Source organism: Haliotis rufescens, unplaced genomic scaffold (assembly GCF_023055435.1).
Source record: "Haliotis rufescens isolate VD_foot unplaced genomic scaffold, xgHalRufe1.0.p SCAF_12, whole genome shotgun sequence".
Classification (NCBI taxonomy): domain Eukaryota; kingdom Metazoa; phylum Mollusca; class Gastropoda; order Lepetellida; family Haliotidae; genus Haliotis; species Haliotis rufescens.
Genome location: NW_025963802.1, coordinates 2,495,203 through 2,520,503, shown reverse-complemented (window position 1 = coordinate 2,520,503; position 25,301 = coordinate 2,495,203). Strand labels below are relative to the sequence as shown.

At 40.6% G+C, this 25,301-nt stretch overlaps 2 protein-coding genes across 2 annotated transcripts; both read right to left on the bottom strand.

The window, feature by feature from the left end:
• Positions 1 to 3,799: 3,799 nt before the first annotated feature.
• LOC124138130 (M-phase inducer phosphatase-like) lies at positions 3,800 to 5,923 on the bottom strand. Its single transcript, XM_046504667.2, has 6 exons — positions 5,747 to 5,923; positions 5,070 to 5,312; positions 4,729 to 4,890; positions 4,471 to 4,598; positions 4,145 to 4,262; positions 3,800 to 3,967 (listed from the first exon to the last, which is right to left on the bottom strand). The coding sequence occupies exons 1-6, from the start codon at positions 5,921 to 5,923 to the stop codon at positions 3,800 to 3,802; spliced, it is 996 nt and encodes a 331-aa protein (XP_046360623.2).
• Positions 5,924 to 13,220: 7,297 nt separating this feature from the next.
• On the bottom strand, positions 13,221 to 24,355 carry LOC124138107 (nucleolar protein 56-like). The gene is made up of 10 exons (XM_046504642.2): positions 24,310 to 24,355; positions 21,367 to 21,574; positions 19,859 to 20,026; positions 18,981 to 19,179; positions 18,232 to 18,419; positions 17,125 to 17,276; positions 16,335 to 16,435; positions 15,978 to 16,126; positions 14,725 to 14,846; positions 13,221 to 14,266 (listed from the first exon to the last, which is right to left on the bottom strand). The coding sequence occupies exons 1-10, from the start codon at positions 24,310 to 24,312 to the stop codon at positions 14,021 to 14,023; spliced, it is 1,536 nt and encodes a 511-aa protein (XP_046360598.2). The 5' UTR covers positions 24,313 to 24,355; the 3' UTR covers positions 13,221 to 14,020.
• Between the last annotated feature and the right edge of the window lie 946 nt (positions 24,356 to 25,301).

The following is a 25,301-nucleotide window of genomic DNA, read 5'->3' as shown; positions in this document are numbered from 1 at the left end:
TACAACTATTGCACACTACCGTTAACACTTCTGGCTAATTACTTTATTAGGAGTTAAACAGCCACTGAAAGTCTGTAACAACAAATCCAGTCTAAAACAGAGCAATTATAGGAAGCTAACACCTCGTGGGTTACCAGCGCTCCAGCTTGGGGAGAGACGGTGATGGCTTGTGTGTCCAGTGTTTCTACACGGGGATGAGAGGAGATTATCGCCAAGCGATAATCCAGGCGGGGTATCAAATAAACCGATAATTGATGTTGGAATACAGGTATATTAGATAAGAGGTATAAATTAGACATACCCAGTGTACAGCTCGTTACATTATTTGTGTAGGACAAGCGAGGAAGACAGAGGTGGTGGCTGATGGGGCCATAGAAAGGTACACAGGTGACAATGTGTAATAATCTACAAAGATTGGTGCACAGATTATGTAGTTAACAACACTTAAATATTATAAGTGTTGTTTACTAACAAACTAGATCTTATTTGGGTCAACAGGAACGTCAATGTGATTTGGACGAAGCAAGTACTTGAAAATGTCCTTTTGTATTTGTTGACACGGGGCATTGACATATTTACAGTATTCACCTGAACGCTTATGATCTATTTCTAGCGGGGATGGTCAAGAATGGCATCACAAAAAAACGAGGTTAAATTAAAACCTCTGGTGTATAAGAACCGGGAAACCAGTGGTCGAAAGCATGAGCACCGACCCATAACATCAGGACTACATATATCTTTAGTTATTTCTAACGATATAGCTATTATATCTCCAACTAGACGTTCTTGGTGAAAATAAATTATACAGGACAATAGTTATACAAGACAATGATGGCGCAGAGCATCGACACATTCCCTTCATAATGGGCTACACTTTATTTGTAATGGCACCAGGTCTTATTTGGGTCAACAGGAAAGTTAATTTGATTTGGAAGAAGCATGTATTTGTAGATATCCTCTAGTATTTTTTGATTAGGGGCATTGAAATAAATAAAATATACATACGTTACACTTATCACATGAACGCTTATGATCTATTACTAGCTCATTTCGTGACATGCTTAACGAAATAACGGGGTTGGTCAAGAAATGGCACCAATAGGGACAACTAAAAATTAAAGACGAATCGTGACACGTAAATAACATCATATTGAAAAACTACGCATTAGAATGAGTTGAAGTTTACGCTGGTTTTAACGGTATTTTCATTTTCCCGGCGTGTCAGCTCACTGTGGAAGAAACATCCTGAACTGCAGACGGAGACGTTAACCACGTTTGTGCAACACCAAAACACAACGCATTAGACATTTGTTTATGCATTTTGGCTCACTTGATATTTTCTAGCCAAGTAATATCATATTATAGTGAATGTCGTAAGTTGCTGGTCCATACATTTGATTGTTCTGTTTGCTACAGTACTTAGTGATGCTGTATACTGACTACAGTCGTGCTGTGTGTTACTTAATGACACAGTGGCGGTCGGGTAGCCTAGTGGTTGAAGCGTTCGCTCGTCACGCCGAAATCTCGGGTTCGATTCCACACATGGGTACAATGTGTGAAGCCCATTTCCGGTGCGCCCCCCCCCCCCCCCCCCCCCCCCCCCCCGCCGTGATATTGCTGGAATATTGCTAAAAGTGGCGTAAAACCATACTCACTCACTCACTAATGACACAGTGGCGAAATATGAGATGATAATTATTCAACCTTGATATTTACCGCTTATAAGGAGATTTATTTTCTAGATTTATTTTTCCATATGTTGCAGTTGACGACTTATTCTTACATTGAACATTTTTATTCAACATGTTTTCTTTGTGTTATTATTTGTAGTTTCCATGCCTCTGTGAACATCATCCTTGACTAAAGGATGCAAAAGGAGCAGAGGATGTATAGAGAAGTTTTAGAATGACACACTGTAGAAAATGAGAGACAATAGTGTGCTTTGTACGTGATTTAAAGTATCAGACAGGTTTTGTTTTTCAGACTAGAGTGTGCTGATGAATCAAGCCATGTCTTCTTCATACGCCAACTTGGAACCTGATTGTTAAGGCTTTGCAGTGGAATCTGTTTTGACAGACAATAGACTGATTAAATTGTTCTCTAGCGTTGACGTAATATATTTCATTTCACTGATAATAGGACAACAAGGAGAGAGAGTCTTTCATGCTTAGTTTTACATACATGCATTGCTGACAATGATAAACTACGAACTTATAAATAAAATAACGACTTTCCCTAATATTCGCCGACCTTGAGCACTGAACTTCGCATTCTAGATAAGTTTTAATTCCTATTCGTGATAACTGACAGCATTTGACGTTTGAAAATGTATAACTGTGCACTGTCAGACTGAGAGTAAAAGAATAGTAAAAATGTGTCATTAATACTTTTTCAAATATTTTGTCTTCAGTGAATCTGTGATCAAAGCAGAATGTCATCTGGAAGCAAGTACAGACACTACCAACACACAGGGAATTGCCTTTGGCCAGGGACATGTCACAGGTAGGTATGTACCAGAACTCGAAAAGAAAGTTTACTGTGGGTAGACAGTGTTAGACTATCAAGTCGGCGAAATGGGGCACTTCCAGAGTAACTGTATACTTGGGTAGGTGTTCATGGGTGATCTGGAAAAACATTGATCAAGAAATTAGGAGAATTTGGTATTTCCCTGGAGAGAATTGAATACTTCACGTATGCCATCATTACTGTCACCCTCTCCACTGTCATCACATCTGGCGGAATAATTCAATGCTAAGTTTATTGGTGCTGATTTTGTAGATGGTGAATCTGTGAGCTTTTAACAGTATTCCAGCTATATCAAGACGAGTCAACTTGATGTGGGAGGAAAGTTCGAGGTAATACAGGTCACAGACGTTAACCACTTTGGTGAAACCTACAAGCGCGGATATGGTGTTGGGCGTAAAAAAACAAAATAGCGGTGAAAATTATATGACTGGATCAGTGAAAATGAGTAATGACGTCACGCGGAATGTTATGAACGGCTGATTAGATATGTAATGCATTACACGCCATTGTATCACGCCAGGCATATATTAGTCTTCTGCTTGGTTTTAGCAAGTAAGTTTAACATTTATCTAGACTGATTATTCTCTTGCATTAACAATTTATTTGTATTTGGTATTTCCCGTCACGTTTAGTCAATAAAGTATGAAGTATCGAGGAAGTGGTTTGGTCAGGAAAGTGTCAATCATTTTGCTGTTAATCAATTCGAATTATATGATAAATTGAGCACTTAACGCTTTGTCTATCCCATTTTAGATAAATACAAGTGACAAACTATAAGAAATCTCTGCCAAAAGCAGAGTCGATTGTACGATTCCGACTATATCATGAGCATGTGTTTAACTATCAAATAGTGATGACACCAGTTGTTTGCTAAAAGAGATTCGTATCCTGCCCCACCAGTGACATCTGTCACAAACACATGTCAAGGCAAGTCATTTGTTCACCTGAAAACAACACGTTAACATATGGTACAAATCAAGATAAGGAATTGCATCATGTTTGTCACTGATGCATCAATTTACGTCAGAAATGTTATAAATGGTACCTCAAGTATTTGTTGTACAAACGTCCTAAAGACAGATTGCATATTGACTATTGATAGCTGGAACGCTTGGGAAAAGAAGAAATATATGCATACAAGTATACTTTTTATTTCGGTTTTAGACAACATAGACAATCAGCACTAAAATGCAGAGAACGATCAACAAATAAAGATACATAACAATGTATAAATATCAACAATGTCAAAAGTGATCTTTAAGTGATGTCGGTATTACAAGAGTGAAAATTTAAGTGGTGAAACATCAATTTCTAAACATTGACTCCGCAAGTATCTGTTTTTTGTGGTCTTGTTCGACTTGGACTTGGACCGGAAGTGACGTAGTTGGCTGGCGTAGTCTGGGTGTAGCATGGGAATGTAAGTGTTTGGTTGACACTGGCGCTGAAAGAAGAAGGAACATTGTGCGTAATGGAATTTCACTGCAACCTCTTTTTTAAAAACAGCTTTGTGAAATACGTGATGTATTAATCAGATAAAGAACTATACATATGCTGTTTCTAAGTTTCACTGACATAATGACAATGATTAAAATTGTCTGTAAGTGAAATGTGAACGCACCTGATGTTGTTCATAGAAGGCCTTGTAACCGCCATCCAGCAGATACACTTCCGGGTAGAAGAGGAACGGGTAGCGGTCACTGTTCAACTTCCGGTCTAAACTCCGCAAATGGCGTAATCTGGGTTTAAGAATGTTTGCATCAGTTGAGGAACATCTTGGTATGAACTGTGTATAATAGCATAAAACTATATATCGACTATAAACTATTTTAAGTCTTAGTTCCATGCCTGGGTTTGGTCAAAAATCGAGGACATCTTTAACCAGTTAAACATTACCCGTCAGTGTTTAATGAAAAAGAATGTTTCAAAAGGGGTACCACGACTTACAGTTTGGGTGCTCTCTCTGACGAGAATTCACAGTGGAAGACGAGGATGTTCCGCTGATTCGACTCCCTCCCCCGTAGGCTGGTGACTAACTCCTTGATTTGAGCCTCGTTGTGGAGATTTATGGCACCCTGTAAGAACCATGATCATAGGAATGAAAATATGTACAAAATGTCTTGTGAACGCTATTATGAATATTTATGATTTGTACGGACATTGCATCATTGCCGTCTTAAACATCAACAAATAACTTTTATTTACCTCAATATGACCACCCTCATATTCATACGGGTATCGACAGTCGATGATCTGGTACCCGGAAATGACGTCATTGTATTTGCCTGTCAGAAGGTGACTGGCTGTGCGTGGAGACACTGACTTGAGATCCTTGTGTCGGCCTGTGATGGTCGGGAGTCTGTGGCACTGGATAACAAATAATGACTTGAGTATGCAATGAAACATGATAAACCGAAATTAATGAAAGTCATCTCCTGTAGACCATTTCAGATTAATTTCAAAATATGAATAAGTCGTGAACGAGCAACGAATAGTGTGTAAACACGTGTGTGGTTTATTAATATTTGCCATACATAAATTATTACCTCTGAGCCATCGCCAATCAGGTTGATTTCCGCCTCCATCTTATCCACTGCTGATTTCATGGATTCGGGGGATTCAGAAATACATAGCTCTCCCTGATGCTCCGTGACTTCATCCAATCTGGATCTTTTTGTCACAGGACTTTCATCCTCATCATGTGGTCGTTTTGATGAGAATAAAGATTTTCTGACTGAACTGAAGTCGGTGATTGTTCTACTCGACAGAAAACAGTTGAGTGGAGATCCCTAAAAAAAGAGATAGCAAATATCTTCATACTTTTAATAGGAAATGTGTTTTGTTTGTTTACTGTTCAGGGTCGCACTCAGAATTATTCCAGCTATTTGACGGCGGACTATAAACCAGACAATCCAGTGAATTAAAAGTTGAGGAACAATACACGCCGTCGGGATATGATGACGCATTCAGCCAAATCATCGAGTCTGATCATCGATCCAATTTCGTTGCCTCCTAAGACCAGAATAGGTTGTTGGGGGCATAATCTAACCCGGAGTCCCCAGTATCATATATTAGGAAATATTACGATGTATTGTGAAGGTGCAATGTCTGTTCAGGTCCTGGTAAATAAATCTACGAGTATCACGTGTTTACCCACATCTGCTGAACACTAAAAGCATGGTATGTTGTTCTGTGGAAATAGCAACACTGTCGGGACATTTACCTCAGTATCACTCCCGTGAGATTCGAAACCGCTGTCACGTGAGTCATCATCGTCGTCGAAAGTGAGGTTACGAGGCAATTCACCAGCATCTTCGTGAATACCCAGAAGACCCAGTGTCACGTGATCAGGACTATCAAGGCAAAGCATGTTCATCCGGGACACTGGCGAGGAGGTCATGTTAAACTGAAAATAATAATTACATTGTTATGAAATTGAGTCATAATACATATTGATGAATGAAGATACTAAATATATGTCACTGTGCAACAATGCATACTGAACTGTACTACAACAGATATGTGATGTGAATTAGTGATTGTCCTCTGTATCCTATGGGTTGTGTTGATGGATATTAACAGCCATGACCTGACTGTTGGTGAAACATTACAACGTCTTCAATAAAGATGAATCCTTACCTGTAGTTTCTGTCTTCCTGTTTGACAAAAAGTGTGAGTTTTCTTGTAGTGACTGCCCCTGCGTCAGATACATCCGTAGCGAGATAATGATGTCCCCTGCAGCCTCCCATACTGTATATATACCTACACACTATCAATGACCTGATTACATATACAAACTACTTAACAAGTACTGCACACAACCGCTAACACTTCTGGCTAATTACTTTATTAGGAGTTAGGCAGCCACTGAAACTCTGTAACAACAAATCCAGCCTAAAACGGAGCAATTATAGGAAGCTAGCACCTCGTGAGTTACCAGCGCTCCAGCTTGGGGAGGGACGGTGATGACTTGTGTGTCCAGTGTTTCTATACGGGGATGAGAGGAGATTATCACCAAGTGATAATCCAGGCGGGGTATCAAATAAACCGATAATTGATGTTGGAATACAGGTATATTAGATAAGATGTATAAATTAGACGTACGCAGTGGAACAATAAGACAGCTCGTTACATTTTTCGTGTAGGACAAGCGAGGAAGACAGTGGTGGTGGCTCATCGGGCTATAGAAAGGTACACAGGTGACAATGTGTAATAATCTACAAAGATTGGTGCACAGATTATGTAGTTTACAACACTTAAATATTATAAGTGTTGTTTACTAACAAACTAGATCTTATTTGGGTCAACAGGAAAGTTAATTTAATTTGGACGAAGCATGTATTTGAAAATATCCTTTTGTATTTGTTGACACGGGGCATTCAAATAAATAAAATATTTACTGTAATCACCTGAACGCTTATGATCTATTATTAGCGTGGATGGTCAAGAATGGTTCCAATAGGGACAACTAAAAATTAAAGACGAATCGTGACACTTAAATAACATCATGTTGAAAAACTACGCATTACAATGATTTTGAACGTTGCTTTCATTTTCCCGGCGTGTCAGCTCACTGTGTAAGAAACATCCTGAGTGTTGCAGACAGAGACGTTAATCACGTTGGTGCAACACCAAAACATAACGCATTAGACATTTGTTTATGCGTTTTGGCTATTTTCTAACCAAGTAATATCGTATTATAGTGAATGTCGTAAGTTGTACCCCTCTGCAACGATCTTTTAAACGATACACTAAAGACTGTATACTCTAAAATCAAATTGTATTTCATGGCTGATTCAAATCCTAACATAGCTTGTTGCTGGTCCAAACATTTGATTTTTCTGTTTCCGTTACTGTTTACTACGGTACTTGTAAAGTGGTGCTACATACTGACTACAGTCGTGCTGGGTGCTACTTGAGTGAGTGAATGAGTATGGTTTTACGCCGCTTTTAGCAATATTCCAGCAATATCACGGCGGGGGACACCAGAAATGGGCTTCACACATTGTACCCATGTCGGGAACCGAACCCGGGTCTTCGGCGTGGCGAGCGAACGCTTTAACCACTAGGCTACCCGACCGCCCCTGGGTGTTACTTGATGACATACTGGCGTAATACATGGGAATTATTCAGTCTTGATATTTAGCGCTTCTTAGGAGTATATATAAGCTGACTAGATTTATTTTCTAGATTTATTTTTCCATATGTTGCAGTTGACGACTTATTCTTACATTGAATCTTTTTATTGAACATGTTTTCCTTGTTGTTTTAATATTTGTAGTTTCCATGCGTTTTGTAAGCATCATTCTTGACTGAAGGTTCCAAAATGAACAGATGATATATAGAGAAGTTTTAGATTGACACACTGTAGAAAATGAGAGACAATAGTGTGCTTTGTGCGTGATTTAAAGTATCAGACAGGTTTTGTTTTTCGGACTAAAGTGTGCTGATGAATCAAGCCATGTCTCCTTCAGACGCCAATTTGGAACCTGATTGTTAAGGCTTTGTATGAATGGTGTGTGTGTGTGTGTGTGTGTGTGTGTGTGTGTGTGTGTGTGTGTGTGCGTGCGTGCGTGCGTGCGTGCGCGCGTGTGTGCATGTTCGTAAGTGGGTCTACGTGTTTGTGTATGATTGCGTGCGTGCGTGACTGTAAGTAATTTGGCGTGTGCGTGTATCTGCATGTGCATGTGCATGTGAGTATGTGTGTTCAACGAATTTCTTAACTTAACTTAACTTTAAACATTGTGTTGGTTTATGTCTTAATTTATCTTATCCGGATCATGATGTTAAACATATCTCTCTCAGATATATTTTTTCATTTAAGAGGACAAAAAGGAGAGAGTCTTCCATGCTTAGTATTACATAGCTGCATTGCAGGCAATGAGAAACTACAGTGTTGAAATACCTTTGAATGTTGGAAAGCAATAACTTTAAAATCATCAAAATGTATGTAAAATAACGACATTCCCCTATTCGCCGACCTTGAGCACTGAACTTGGTATTCTAGATAATATTTTATTCCTATCCATGGTACTTGAAGGTAGTTGATTTTTTAAAAATTTATAACTGTGCACTGTCACACTAAAAGTTAAAAAAATAGTCAAACTGTGTCATTAATACTTTTTCAAATATTTTGTCTTCAGCGAATCTGTGATCCAAGTAAAATGTCATCTGGAAGCAAGTACAGACACTACCAACACACAGGGAATTTCCTTTGGCCAGGGACATGTCACAGGTAGGTATGTACCAGAACTCGAAAAGAAAGCTTAGTGTGGGTAGACAGTGTTAGACTATCAAGTCTGCGAAATGGGTCATAATCTGAGAAAACTTCGATCAAGAAATCAGGAGAATTAGGAATTTCCCTGGAGAGAATTGATGGCACCATTACTGTCACCCTCTCCACTGTCATAACATCTGGCGGAATAATTCAATGCTAAGTGTATTGGTGCTGGTTTTAAAGATGGTGAATCTGTACGTTTGGCTGGACACCGCGTTTTACAGTATTCCAGCTACGGTAAACTACGTTTATAACGAACACGCTTATACCGAACTTATTTTTTAGTCCCGGACATTTGTTGCATATATGCTGTATATATGCATATAACAAACTACGGTTATTACGAACTAAAATTAGTGGTCCCTTTGGCTTCGTTATAACCGTAGTTTACTGTATATCACCGCGGGTCAGTTTCATGTGGGAGGGAAGTTCGAGGTAAAGCAGGCCACAGACGTTAGCCACTTTGGTGAAACCTACAAGCACGGATATGGTGTTGACAAACATGGAAAAAGGAAAATAGCGGTGAAATATATATGCATGGAAAAATGAACATGAGTCATGACGCCACGCTGACTGTTATGAACGGCTGATTAGATTTGTAATGCATTACATACCATTGTATCACGTCAGGGAAATATTAGTCTTCTGCTTGGCTTTATCTAACAAGTTTAACATTTATCTAGACTGGTTATTTTCTTGCATTAACAATTTATATGCTCAACAACAAAAGTTCCTGTGACACTAATATTTTAGTGTATTTTTCAAACAAGTAAAGTTTGGTTTTCAATATTGTAGTACATGTATGGAATCAAGTCACAAAAACGCAACTGCTACAGAAAAGCATGCATTCCATTCAAAAGTTGACTTTTATGCAAGCCCCATGCATTTCACTACCCAAGAATGGGTATAAAAACATGTGCGTTAACGGGATTCCATATGCATTGTTTAGCAACGTCCTGACAACAACCACTCAGAAAAACAACAAATTTACGTAAATATTCAACATTACGACATGCCACGCCTGTCCGAAAATGAGCGTCTGCGAGCCATTGGTATGCTTGAAGCAGGATCGAGTCAACGTAATGTTGCAAGACAGGTTAACGTCCACAGAAACACCTTTTGGTGTTTATGGCAACGTTGGCAACAGACGAATGCAGTCAGAGATCATCCTCGGAGTGGTAGGCCACGCGTTACCAATAATCGACAAGACAACTGGATTCGAACAACACACCTACGAAATCGATTCAAGCCAGCAACAGTGACTGCAAGAAGCATCCCTGGCCTTCGACGAATATCTGAACAGACCGTACGTCGTCGCCTCAGATGTGCAGGGATTGTCGCCAGAAGACCCGCCAGACGTCCCATTTTGACAGGAAACCACCGTCAAGCACGTCTACAGTGGTGCAGATAGCGTCTACGCTGGACGGCCATGCAGTGGGGACAAGTACTATTCACTGACGAGTCTCGTTTTCACCTCAGCCACAGCGATGGACGGATTCGAGTCTACCGACGTCGAGGTGAACGTTACGTCAATCATTGTGTCATGGAAGAAGATCGGTTCGGGGGCGGCAGCGTTATGGTATGGGGTGGGATTACAGCAAGACAGAGGACCCGTTTGATAGTGGTAGAGGGAAATCTCAATGGACAGCGCTACCGCGACGAGATCATCGGCCCTGTTGTTCTACCGTTTTTGTGTCGCCATTGCCCAGGCATTACCTTTCAACATGACAACGCCCGGCCTCATATTGCTCGACTTGTTCAGGATTCTCTTCAACAAAACAACGTGAATGTCATCCTCTGGCCGGCTCGCTCCCCCGATCTCTCACTAATCGAGCACGTGGGATGAGATGGATCGGCGCCTTCGACGTCAACCACGTGTTCCACAGACACTCCAGGAACTTCGAAACATGCTCCAGCAGATATGGACAGATATCCCACAGGACTTTGTGCGACGCCTAGTCCATTCCATGAGACGAAGATGTGTTGCTTGCATTGCAACCAGAGGCGGACACACACGCTATTGATTTGTAAATTGACATTTTGGCATGTTCATGTTTTTATGGAATCACGCATTTTCTGAAGTGAGTATGGCAAATTAAACCAGTTGAACACTTAAAGGGTCTTTTATCTGTTGCAAACCAAAATTGTTTCAGATTTGGTCAAAAACATAACTTTGCATTAAATGTTATTCAATGTCACAGGAACGTTTTTGTTCAGTATATATATTTCCTATTTCCCGTTACATTTAGTAACGGTTGAAAGTCAGTGAACACTTCCTCTCGTACGTGAATTATCGAGGAAGTGGTTTGGTCGGGAAACGGTCGATCACTTTGTTGTTAATAAGCGTGAATAATATGATAAATGGAATAATACCTGGTCTATCCCATGTTAGATAAATACAAGCAACAAAAACATTTCCATAACAATAAGAACATGCCCAAAGTAGAGTCTATTGTACGATTCCGACTACATGTATATGAAGCATAATTATTTCTTTCAAGAATTTTCGGGGACTATTTATTTTTCTTACGACAAACATGGGTTGCTGAAGACCTATTCTCTACCCAGATTGTCAGATTATTTATTAACTATATCTGGGAAGAAAAGCGGGCTAACGATTTTGAAACGGGCTTTGGATCGGTTGTAAGGATACACTTTCGCAAAATATAGCTCCTAAAGCGGTGGACATCTCATTCCAGCAGTGGGCCGACACAAATGCTTTGATAATGGAGGAGCAGTTGCAGCCAGCGGATGCTTACCTGAAATGTACCTCTGTCACAGTTCTTTTGGCGTCACGCAACACAATGTAAGGTCAAGTGCATTGGCTTACGACATAGAATATATAGTACTCGTGACAGGGTTTTGAATGGGGCACGTACGTGCAGGAACTTCGCGATTTCGCGACTGCCACCACACTCAGAAATGAATTGCGGAATGCTGGTGGCATTTACGTTTCTACTCTGACAGGGCGTAATCGTCGTCCGGATGGCAACCATTCACATCCCACTGTACCGACATCACAGGCTGATGATCACGTCAATTGGACAGACCAGATACTGTTTAGATTTCACAGATCGTCATGCCCGATGAGGGGAGGAAGCTAAATCATAAGTTGTGGTAGGATCAGTAGAACTAGAAGAACTGATCTCCTGTCCTTCAGCGACCTCCATGTCATACAGCAGGGCACAATGACAGGTGTGTGCGCGCTACAGGGATGACATTCAGGATGTGTATGCGAGACTGTCAGTGTGATTGATGCCTACTTGGATCAGGAGCTGGTCACATGTTGTTTGTTGGCATTGTGCGGCACATGACAACAGACTTTTGTTCATTAAACATGTCTTCACGCAATATTGTCTTTGGCTATTTCAACAGATGCACACAATTTTCGTATTATCTTTTAAAGTAGTGATCCTCGGCAAATTCTGAACAGTATAGTTGGCCAAGGTCGACCTCTGGCATGACCGTAGGTCAGTTTGATTACATCCAGATGATTACAAAGCAACAGGATTGATACAGATGGGGATACAGACTTTCTAAAAAAAGGAGACACTAAATTACTGTTCAGCTGCTCTCGCAGGCCAGAGATTTTTCAGACCCTCAGTGAAGCAGTTTGTGACATGATGAGGCATTTTTCTTGTGCTAGTTATGTCAACTTAGATGAAGTTGTGATAATTGAGGAGACAAAAGAAGCATGTCAGAATAACTCTCTATGCTTATTGGGGAGCTTCTGTCTTTTGGGTTTGCCACCAACTGGTCCAAAAGTGAAGGGCCAAGTACAAAGCTACAGTTTCTTGGGAGTTATGATAGAAAGTTAGAAACAATAGTATTTTCTGTTGCATTACCAGTGAAGAAGATTCATGATTGTTATTGAATTACTTAGCACATCATGGAATAAGCTAACGTGAGGCACCGTCTTCATCAGCTGATGAACGTCAACAAATAAAACTTCAATCCTTAACACAAACGATACATTGACAAAGACATTTCTTTTTTATTACATAACCAAATGATATGAATGTAATAATACATGCCAGCTGGTGTGCATGCCGGTGAGATGCGGGTTAGAATTAGGCGACTCGCAGGATCAGGAGGTCAAGCTTGCTGACTTGCTTTATGCATGATTTTTTCAACAGTCGGAAGTCAGGTACAGCCAAGTGATTAAAGCTCTAGTTCATCACGCTGGGGGCCCAGGTTCGAATCCCCACATGAGTATAACATGAGAAGTCTAGTTCTGGTGTTCCCTGCCATGATATTACTGAAAAAAAGCCGCAGAAAACAATACTCACTCATTTATTAGACATTCGGGCAAGTCAGTTTCATTCCCTAATTCAAAAGCATTGGACAAGCGGCACCTGTTCAGCTCTCCATAAGGTTCACTGAACACAGCAACAAGGACAAATAAACTCAACAACATGAATATCATTTCTGGTAAATTTTATTGCCCTTTTGCAATTACTTTCAATCATATTTGCACTTTTTGACAGTTCACTAAAACATAAATGACTTTTGTGTACATAATGGTTAATAAAACTAAAAATGCTTTTGTGATTGTTTTTCCATTGCACAGAGATGATGCTAAAAGGTTTTCTAACAAACGGTGCATGAACTAATCCTTAGGAACTTTCTATTTACAAAAGAATTTCTTTATATCCATCACACAGCACTACTCATACACAATCCCACACGATCAATGAATCATTGATATTCCATGAATGCAGCATGTGTGTTAGCAGAGTGTAGCAATTGAGAGCATTCTACTGAAAAGAATTGCATAAAATGTAAATATATATGAATGGAAATGTTGAAAGTGTTAAACTCAAAGAAGTTCCGAATTTTGAAGAACTGTATCATTCTAACATATCTGAGGAAACTGCATGAGTCCGTTAACAAATATACCAACATAATGTTAAAATTTGCTTAATCACCTCTGGTGAAAAATCAGTAACTAAAACAAAACACTGAAACAAAGTTAGGGGCAGGCATCAAAAGCCTCCAGAAGAAGGCCTTGCTGAACAGATGCCAGTGAAACTGGAACATGCATCGCCTCTAACTGCCTTACTAAAAGAAGTTGAATCTCACAAAATGTATGAAAAATGTTTGGAAAGATATCTTCATGAAATTGTTTGATATGAGGCTTCCAAACAGCAATCTTTATGAAATTTGATGCGAATTCAATGTTTCTTGCGAAATCAATTGATGGAAGTTGTTTTATTCATCCTAATTCTTCTTCTTCTTCTTTTTCTTCTTGGGCGTCTGCTCCTCGACTTCTTCCTCCTCCTCAACCTCCATGCTTTCTTCTGCCGGCTTCTTTTTCTTCTTCTTCTTCTTTGGGGTTTGGTCATCCTCCTGGGTGGTGTCAAGATCCCCAGTCGTGTTGGCGCCAACACTTTCGTCTAGCTTTCTCTTCTCCTTCTTCCTCTTCTTCTTCTCCTTCTTTGCCAGCTTAGCCTGAACAACCACAGCCTGAAAGTGAAGAAAAACAAAAAGCGTACTTAAAGTATCAATAAAAAACAATGTATGTCAAGCCCGAGGCAGTAAATCCTGACACACAACTAGTTAGTTCTACCAAACATCTGTCATCCACCCACCGAAAAGCATCACATCCTGTTCAATTTGCTTGTTGCTCAATGCCACCCTTAATAATATACCAACCATATGACGGCGGTCTGTAAATAATGTAGTCTGGACCAGACAATCCAGAGATTGACATCATGAGCACTGATCCACGCATTTGGGATACCATGACATGAATCAACCAAGTCAGCAAGCCTGACCACCTGACCCTGTTACTCGCCTCTTACGACAAGCATAGTCGCCTCTAAAGGCAGGGATGGGTTGCTGAAGACCTATTCTCTACCCAGATCTTCAAGGGTCGCATCTCATCCTGTCACACACCCAAGCCACCTTCTCCATGGTCTCACCTCCTCCACCGCCTGCTTCATAACATCCACGTTCTTGGCGGGCGTTGTGCCGCTCTCATAGAAGGCTAACCTGTCTTCCACCTGCTGCCGCAGATGCTCCCCAAACACAGTCGTCGGATAATCTGTAAGAAATACAACACATTTTCTTTGTCTTAAACTGCAGCTAGATCACGCCAGGCTCTTCATTAACCAATCTGGGACAAACAGGCCAGTGGATAACACAATGATCAAAGTTCATTGGACCCTTCACCTTGTTGATTCATTTTAGTTGTTTTTTGTTGCTGTTTTGTTGTTTAATACCACACTCAGCAATATTCCAGCTATGTGATGGCAACCTGTAAATAATCAAGTCTGGCTCAGGCCATCTAGTGATTGATATTGTGAGCAACAATCCAGTTGCCAGGCTACGACGCCACGTCATCAACCAAGTCACCCATCCTGATCGACTGATCCATTTGTCTCCTCTTAGGACAAGCATAGCACAAGGAGTCCATTTGAAGCCAGTATCCCAACAGTACACAATCTCTACATCTCACTGAATGAACCTTTGCGCTTGTTTTTAATGATGCTTTGAACATTCAAATTTATGATGCTGTGCAAGTTTGTGGGAGGAAATCACAAAATGCTATATGCTATAAAAGAACAATTACACTCCTGACAAGGATCATAGTAGACGCAAATGTCAGATTAGAACTGCCAGCAAATCCTGGTTCATCTAAGGGACACAACTCCACCCAAGGCCCCCTCTACACATTGTAAGAAATACAAAAAAAGTCTAATGTCTACAAAACTAGGAATATCTTACTACATAAGGCTTAAAAAATATAAGAAGTGGTGAAAATATAGTGTGGGTGGGTGGCATATTTTGGTTTTTTTTTCTTGTTGGCTTGTTCAAACTAGTAAGTAAGCAAATAAACAGTGTACCATCGACCTGGAAAAGGTCCTCCCTACATAAACAAACATACAAACTTCTACTGCCGCCATGACCATAACATGAGAAGGCAGTAAAGCAGTGCACATATAAAGGGAAGTAACTGTGTGATATATTGGATCGCATTGTTTTTTAAGTATAAGGATATTTTTTATAAATTTAAAAATGGAAATAAAAACGAGCATGCTGCAGGCTTTATGATGATGTGGGCTGTGCCTGAGATTTAAGACTTTTTTTTTTTAGCCAAATGGTTTTGCGTGTGTGTGTCTGTGAACAACTGCATGGCTGTACGTTGTGTGTGTTAACATGGCATATTTCTCACCAGAGAAGCAGTCAATCCTGGAAGCAATGGAGCACTTGTTGGCCAGATAGCGAGATATTCTGCCCTTGTTCTTTGAGCCAGCTCGACCAATGAAAGTGGAGTGAAAGATGAGTCCGTACTTGGGAGTGTTTCCTCGGGTCTTCAAAGCTCTGAAACAAAAACTCTCTGAATAAGACTTACAGAAGAATCATTTCTTCAGGTCACTGAAGTCATAAAACTCATCAGGAATTTACAGGGACTTATGAAGAGACTGCACAGACAAATTGGGAAAAACCCTGAGACATCACAGGGAGACAAACGAGGCACTGGGGACCTGTTCTAACCCAAAAATCCCCACAGTGATATGTGAGGCCCTACCTGAAGAGCGCCTTCTCTGCTCCCAGGATCTGCACAGTGGAAGCCGGGTATTTGGCCAGATTTGTCAGACTTCCAGAGTGGGCGATCAGACGGGCACCAACCTGAACAACAGACAACCATGAATGAAGTAAGATCAAATAGTGACATGCATGCATACGTCCGGGTGTGCTCGTCAAGACTCATGTCAGTGTTATAGTGCTAGCCCACTGAGATACTATGCTGCAGGTTAACATTCCGAGCCACCCAGTCCTTGTTTTAGCCCCATAACGCAGAGTGCCAGACAGCTTAACAAGAAAAATCATTCATCTTTAGCTATGCCACAGCTGCGGATCGAAGCACCGATCTTCTGCAGACCCTCTATCCACTAGGCCATGGAAGTGGTCCTCGTGTCCAGGGGCAGTGGGGTTGTCTAGTGGTTAAAGCATTCGCTCGTCATGAGGATTCCCCACATGGGTACAATGTGTGAAGCTCTTTTCTGGTGTCTCCTGCCATGATATTGCTGGAATATTGCTAACAGCGGCTTAAAAGCATACTCACTCATGTTCAGTGAATTATGTATCAAGTGAGGGACAATTGTACATGTAGCTCCTGACACACGTTTGTGCCTGAAGTCAGGACTGAAGGTCAATGTGGGACCATGGACTGTGGACACAGTTCAGTTTCAAGGACACTGACTGGTTGTTATCCAAAATGTTCAAACAAAATTTTATGATATAGAATTATGTCCTATCAAAGGTTAAATCATGAAAATGTCCCATTGAAATATGTCTCTTGTAAAATCACTGCACACCTGTTCACCGATGAGAGTAGCAAGATTGGGCGCCACAGAGCTCATTTTGGTCTTGAGGTACTCCGACAGCTGTTTCCTGTAATCTGTCAATCCAATCACTCGTGTTGCAAACATGCTGATGTTCATCAGATCGATGGGGGAGATATCCATTCCTGTGAACACAAGCACACAAGCACAATAAGCAGAGCATCAAGAGCAACTGTACCAACGCCTAAACTCATCATAGGATTCGATTTGTTTTGAAGTCTGCACACTCAGCAATATTACAGCCGCACATGGGCAGTCTGTAAAGAATCGAGATTAAACCAGACAATCCAATGATTGATATTATGAACAACACTGTCAGAGTATGATGACACACAATCCACCAAGTCACACAGTCTGATCACCCGATCCATTTAGTCGCCGTAAATGACAAACAGTATGCTAGGTGCCAATTCTAACCCAGAATCCCAACAGGGGTACTATGCACAAGATGGTGCTGTCTTCCAATAATGCAGAGACACTAGGTCTCTACCAAGTCATGGATGACCTTGACCCTCCTACTGATGAAATAATGGACGAATTCTCAAACTATAATGAAAGACCTTGGACTTCCTATATAGACAGAGAATCTCACCCGAGTGTCTTTTGATATCAAATATATCAACACGAATTGATAAAAGTGGAAAAATTCCGAGGCTTGCCGAGGATTTTTGCCACTTTTATCAACGAGTGTTGATATATTTGATATCAAAAGACACGAGGGAGAGATTTTATTTATCATCCAACATCATTCTTCCAACTTTTTCAATTTGTAGACAATAATTAGCAGTGACTTCAGTGTAAAAAGTACTGCTAACAGCTTCAGTAGCAGAGCCATTAGTGATGTCATTAGATTGTGACGTCATGGTAACGAGTGACGTCACAATGGTCTGCAAAGCATTGTGATGTAATTTCATTGCAGCGATATCTACAGTGTAGATATCGCTTCATCTAATCCAAGGATATCTCCTGTGGGAGCCAGTTTTGGATGATAATACATGTTTTACCCATCTGGCTGACCTTGCAGAATCAACCATGAAGTTTACCTTCCGATTGATGGAAAATACAGACATCTCAACTCACCCATGGATGACCTTGCCGCATCAAATATGGCCTTGACCTTTCCAGCATCCATCACCATCTCTTCCAGTTCCTCACTCTTCTCTTCTGTCAAATCTTTGCGACTCTGGATGAGCTTTACGACCTTGGCATATGTGTAGTTGTCGGGTACGACCTTCACCAACTCCGGGAAGTGGTACGAGTACCATTCTCTGCAAATAGCAATTAGTACAGTAACTGTTATACTGGTGCATCTACTTTTTAACCCCGACATTAAAATTTTAACCCTATATTAATAACAAATACCAGCTTCCATGGGGATTTGGGATTAAATTAGTCCCCAGCAACCTATGCCAACTAGTTATCAGGTGGACAGGCTCCGTTGAAAGTGGGTCATCATACACTGACAGCATGGGACACTCATAATATCAGTCACTGGTTCGTATGGTGAAGACATGATTATTAATAGGCACCTGTATTATAGCTGGAATACTGCCAAACAAACCAGCGTTTTACGCATCGAACAAATATCCTTCCCTAACTTAAATAGTTTTTGAGAAAATTTGTCCCCTTTGTGAAGCGGACAGACAGACGGAAAGTCAGATGGATGGACGAAATCTGTTCCTATATCCCCCGCCACAAAGTGGGGCGGGGGATATAGGAACGGATTTCATCCATCCATCTGATAAATAATAAACTGTCATTGAGAAAACATGAACTTTTTCACCAGCTGTAAATAATACACATGGAGGATATTTTCTGGGCATACTTACTTGATCCTCATGGAGAAGGTGTTTATATCTTTATCCAGCTGGTCGAGGAGGCTGATGCTTTGGATAATCATGTTATCCACACGGTTTACGTTGAACTTGACCTTGGCCCTGGAATAGCTGTGTCCAAGGCCAAGCTGAGCTTTGGATGCCGACTTGTCAGTCAAACCCTTGACGAGGTTGGGAAAGTGGACACGTATTCCTGTGAAAATAGGAAGATATGGACTGTTGAGAATGATTCAGATATTCAAATGATGTCATCATAAAGTCGGTGGGATGCCATAACTTTTTAATTTGTGTAAAACCAAGATAAAATTTCTGGCAAAACTAAAGTGATTTCAATGATTACCAGTAGGGTGGCAATCACGACTAATTACCAGCTACATTTTCAAGAGATGAGAACCCTCCAATAATGCATGTGCTTCAAGTGACTACAGATCATGTCTTTCTACAGTGAACAAAAGACAACCATGGCAAGGAGCATAATTCAGTGAAGAAGTATTGTTTAATAATTATATAATCTTTCATTTTGTATACAAAAAAAGAAAAGAAAAGAACAGAAGCAAAACAATACATTGTAAATCTCTAAATTCATTGTATTTTTGTTTGTTTGTTTTGATGTTCAACGAGGCAGTCACCAATATTCCAGTGGTCTAAAGATATCAATCAAGTTTGGACCAAACATTAATGGATGTTGTGAGCAGCGATCCATGCCATTCTTTATAATGATACACAATCTACCAAGTCACCAAGCCTGACCAGTGATCCATTGGATCCCCTCTTACGTCCAGCATAGGTAGCTGGGGACCAATTCTAACACATAATCCCCGTTGCATTTGACATTGGAGAACTAGGGGGAAAAATCTGACTCAGAAACATACCTCTGATAATCTCGGGCACCACACCAATATGTTGACAAGAAATGCTAAGTTCCTCTGAAATGGCCGCACCAATCTTGGCATCACCAACACCAACAATTATCTTCTCCTTCTTGCCAGCTTTCGGCACATTCGTCTCCAGGAACAGACGCAGGTCCTCGTGCAACAACCCTGTTAGATGTATACACAGAGGGGCTATAGTGGGGATATTGCACATGTAGGGATTATATAGTGGGGATATTGCACATGTAGGGAGTATATAGTGGGGATATCGTATACGTAGAGAGCATAAAATGGAGTTTAGCGTCAGCTGACCAGTCCTTGATTTATCTCCTATGTTTTAAGCGCACCCGTTTACCAGTAATTGCCAGTTTTCTACTGGTAGAATTAGGCTTGGATCGGTAATTCATGTGACTAACAGTTCCTATGGACCGGCAAATAAAGTACCTTATAGATCTTTGTTGTCTATTTTTAGGGCCACAAAATAACATTTCGAGGTTAAATATATATATGTAACAACTTGGTCTCAAAATATCAAAACAAAAAGGAAAAAATTGTGACTGAACTCTATGAGTGAATGATGTGTAGATCTAACTAAGTTACTTCAGAGTAACTACCAGAAAGAGCTGACCTGCAATGTGCACCCGGTCTGTAAGTGTACATGGTCTCACTACCCTCATGCATGTACCGCTAGGTCTCACTACCCTCATGCATGTACCGCTAGGTCTCACTACCCTCATGCATGTACCGCTAGGTCTCACTACCCTCATGCATGTACCGCTAGGTCTCACTACCCTCGTGCATGTACCGCGAGGTCTCACTACCCTCATGCATGTACCGCTAGGTCTCACTACCCTCGTGCATGTACCGCTAGGTCTCACTACCCTCATGCATGTACCGCTAGGTCTCACTACCCTCATGCATGTACCGCTAGGTCTCACTATCCTCGTGCATGTACCGCTAGGTCTCACTACCCTCGTGCATGTACCGCTAGGTCTCACTACCCTCATGCATGTACCGCTAGGTCTCACTATCCCCATGCATGTACCGCTATGTCTCACTACCCTTGTGCATGTACTGCTAGGTCTCACTACCCTCATGCATGTACCGCTAGGTCTCACTACCCTCATGCATGTACCGCTAGGTCTCACTATCCTCATGCATGTATCGCTAGGTCTCACTATCCTCATGCATGTACCGCTAGGTCTCACTACCCTCGTGCATGTACCACTGGGTCTCACTACCCTCATGCATGTACCGCTAGGTCTCACTACCCTCATGCATGTACTGCTAGGTCTCACTAACCTCATGCATGTACTGCTAGGTCTCACTACCCTCGTGTATGTACTGCTAGGTCTCACTACCCTCGTGCATGTACCGCTAGGTCTCACTACCCTTGTGCATGTACTGCTAGGCCTCACTACTCTCGTGCATGTACCGCTAGTTCTCACTACCCTCGTGTATGTACTGCTAGGTCTCACTACCCTCATGCATGTACCGCTAGGTCTCACCTTCAGAGATACTATTAATGTTGTCAAGAGCATTGGTTCCACTCTTGAATGGGGAGAAGGCCACCAGTTTTACAATGGAGTTGAACTTGCTGAGGTCGGTCACACTTTGCTCCACTTGCGGCTGTAACATCGCCACCTCCTCGAACTCCCGTACACGAAACAGAGCGTACCCTGAGGCATGCTCATACAGCGTGTACAGACTCTGTGCCTGCAATGTAAGTACAGATTACAGGTGAGATTGAGTCCGAGGGAGTGAATGTAGTTTGAGTATTCCTGTTACATCAGAGCAACATGTAAATTATAACTCATTATTATTATTAATTAATTAATTGTAATTATTATAATCCGACCAGCCAGCAACAAATGCTTGACAGCATGAGCACAAATATTGTTATGACACTCAATTTCGGCTCACTGATTCCTGACAATTCAAAATACATGCATGAAATGATTATTGCTAATTATAAAATTTAAGGTGAATATATTTTTTTCAGAGATTATATTCCGTTCTAAAATACATGTTAACAAATATAACAAGTGGGCAAATACATTTACAATCAAAGTAGCAGACATGATAAAAACAAATAAAGGAAGGCTTGAATAAGTTTGAAGAAGACAGTAGTTTTACTTAAACATTAATAAAATAATTTATGAACATGTCACTTGTTATCATGATTCAATTGATTGTGGACAGAGGGTAGCAGTAGTCGGTTGCTTCCATTTTTTGTCATAACAATGGATTCCATTGTTTTCGTTTGCAAAATATTTTTCAATTTCATAAATATCACTCATTAGTGTCATGAATACATAAAAGGACAGTTTTTGTTGTTTAATATTTGATAAATAAATTATGTTTTATGCTGAGAGCAGAATATGGTTAACTACATGGTTGAATGTACAAAATCCATGACAGGATATATAGTGAATTCCAGTTCAGTTGAGAAAAGAGAATTTGTTGATCATACTGATGTCTGAACATGTCTATTGTCTATGGTCATCATACAACCATACGTCAAAGTTTTACAGTCAAAGTTTTATACATCAAATAGTGTATTGTTAGTACCCGGATCTATGAAGTTGGCAGATCATGATGACATGACACTTTTTAAGGATTAGTTGAAGTAACCTATCTCTCATCTTCCCGAGGCAAGGGAGTTAAGTGAATATAAAAGTCCATTTTCCACCCTTGCCAAACTAGGCTGGAATTTCTGGGCTCGATCGTAGTGCCACTGGTGGCAATTACGAGTTACGTCCCTTCTATGCCTCTTCTACTGACCAATCAGATTCCACCTTTCATATCACTTGCATTTGCTTCAAACAAAATGACGACGCCCAGTCAAGACGATCTGATCAATAATCAAGATCTATATTGTGATAAAACGAGTGTTAAATCGTGAAATGCATCAAATCAAGTGAGCACCTTGATTAAAAACATGAAATCATTTGGAAAATATCTGTCAATGCCGAGTTGGCGGTGCACATGCTTTACAAATCCCGCAATCAACCGAAATCTACAGTTTACGAACCAGATGCCAATTTCTTTGCACAATTTTTATTGGACTATGCAAAGACTCAGTCCAGCCTACGTATAACTCCATAATACTAGCCTAGTTTGGCAAGGATGAAAACTACAGTCAGTTAACTCCCTTGCCTTGGGAAGATGCCTATCTGTCTGCTCTCTATAAATGATTTGTCGCTACACAGAAAACGTTTATAGGGTGCAGCACAGTGAAATTGTTACCACAGCTATTAATAAATAACAATGTCTTTAGTGCTTGTAATGACATTTCACAGATATTTCTTGCCCCTTGATCAGGTTAAAGCTAAGCAAGCATATTGAGTTAACATTTATATACATGTTGACATGTCTACACAATTTGTAATTTCAATCTCATTCAATATTGGCTATTACTCAGAGAAACTACCTATTAGTATCATGATTAAAAAAGTGCAGACAAAGTTGATCACAAATGTGGCATTTTTCAGTGTCAAGTATTTACATAAGGAAGACCTTTAAATACCATTCAAGGACTTAAGTATTTACACCGTAAAAACATACTAAAAGTTACTGAAACAATATTTTAGTGAAACAGACGTGATGGCCAATAATACTGAAAGAGGATTGAGGTCAGCCACAGTCACTCACTTCAGTAAAATCTCCCAAGTTTCAATGGATGTTTAATTCACCTAAACAGGTCCACTATAATATCTGTTCATCACTTTTTTAGTCAAGGATCAAAAGGCTCGGAAAGATTTGGGCAACACAAGTTACACAACAAACCTAAACTGTCCTAAGGATCAAAGATGTACGCACAAGTATGTATTTTCTGCTACTGAATATTTTTTCTTCAGGTGCATAGCTTGTTTTTGTGATTCTATTGTGTCAAACAGATCCTAAACATAATCCAAAGACGTACATACCTATATACGTCTTTGTATATTCACAATTATAAATGCATTAATAATTATATTACGCTTCGCGTTATTTTGACGAACAGAGGCTTCGCGCTGGAGCATGTGCGTATGCCACAGTATGTTGATGCATTTGAAGAGTGGATTTGGAGCAATGTTGGTGATCGGTATCCGGGCCCTGGAATCAATTGCGCTGACAGGACACAGCATGCGCTCGGATAAAAGTTTACAGATTCCTCTCATAAAACCTTTCCAGGCAAGCCTTCGCCGGGAAAGAGCGGGAACATATCAGCGAGTATGTTCTCTGCAGACAATATTCATCATGTCATGGTCACAACATCGCGATTTCACCCAAAAGGGTTCTAGTTTCGGGAATGTCAAGATGGTTACTGTTGTATTTCATGTAAAAGTACACGTCCATGTCTTGTGAGGCAGATGTTAAAGAAAAATGTTAATATTTGTCTACCTACCATGACGGAAATAGCTCAAAACCTTATTTGTTAGAGAAAATACAAAACCACGTGTACCCACCATCTTGAATCTTTTATTTCTACAATGTTGTTAAGTGGACTGCTATTGGATAATCGAAGAACCAACGGCCAATAAGAACGCGCGTTGTAAACCTACACAGACTATCCGTAGTTCCGGCGGAAGGAAATGGGTCAAGCAGACGTTTTTCCCATGGCCTGACTGTTTTTGAGTCAGTTGTTTATGAGTCAGGTACAAGTTTGTTTTTTCTCAAATCCTACCCGTATCACATGACAACTCTTGCCCGTTCAGGCAGAGAGAGAGTCATTGTAACATGATCATAGCATCAGGCAACATAACGAACCCATGCAACGCTAAACCCATGGCTTGCTGAATTGTTTCATAGGCATTGCCCAGAAGTTGACGGATGACAAAGTGGAGATAATTTATGAATAATAACTTCTTTATTTACTGTAAAGGCGACCTTTCGGTATAGATCCTTATACCGCTGTCATGCAAGGAATGTTTCTTTGTCATGGGTTGCTGTACAGCGAGTGGTGCCACTTGAGGTAGGACTGGGGCGTTGCCGCCCCCAGGGACCCCCGAACCACAACTGCGCCCCACTTAACAAGATGACACGGTCCTCAATATCCTACGTCCCCATGAATGTTAATAACCATAAAATGAACCTCATAGATGCTACTTTTAGTTACATGAAAGAAAAGACTAGACACACACACACACACACACACACACACACCGTAACAAATGACCGGCCAATGATTACAATAGTTTGGCAAATACTTTGAAAGCATGCTTGTGTGACAACGTGCAGTAATAGGCTTTATCTACGGAAGGAAAGTTTTGCTAGTCGTATTTGTACACCAGCGTACATATGCTTTCTATAACTTGTCCTTGAACATAACAGAGTGAGATCCATTTAGCGATTTTATAGAAAGAAAGAAGTTAAACGTGTTTAAAATTGCTTCCTCTTGTGCGTGCTAAAATGTACACAGTCAAAGCTTGCATAATGCTAAATGCTGGAGGATGAAAGG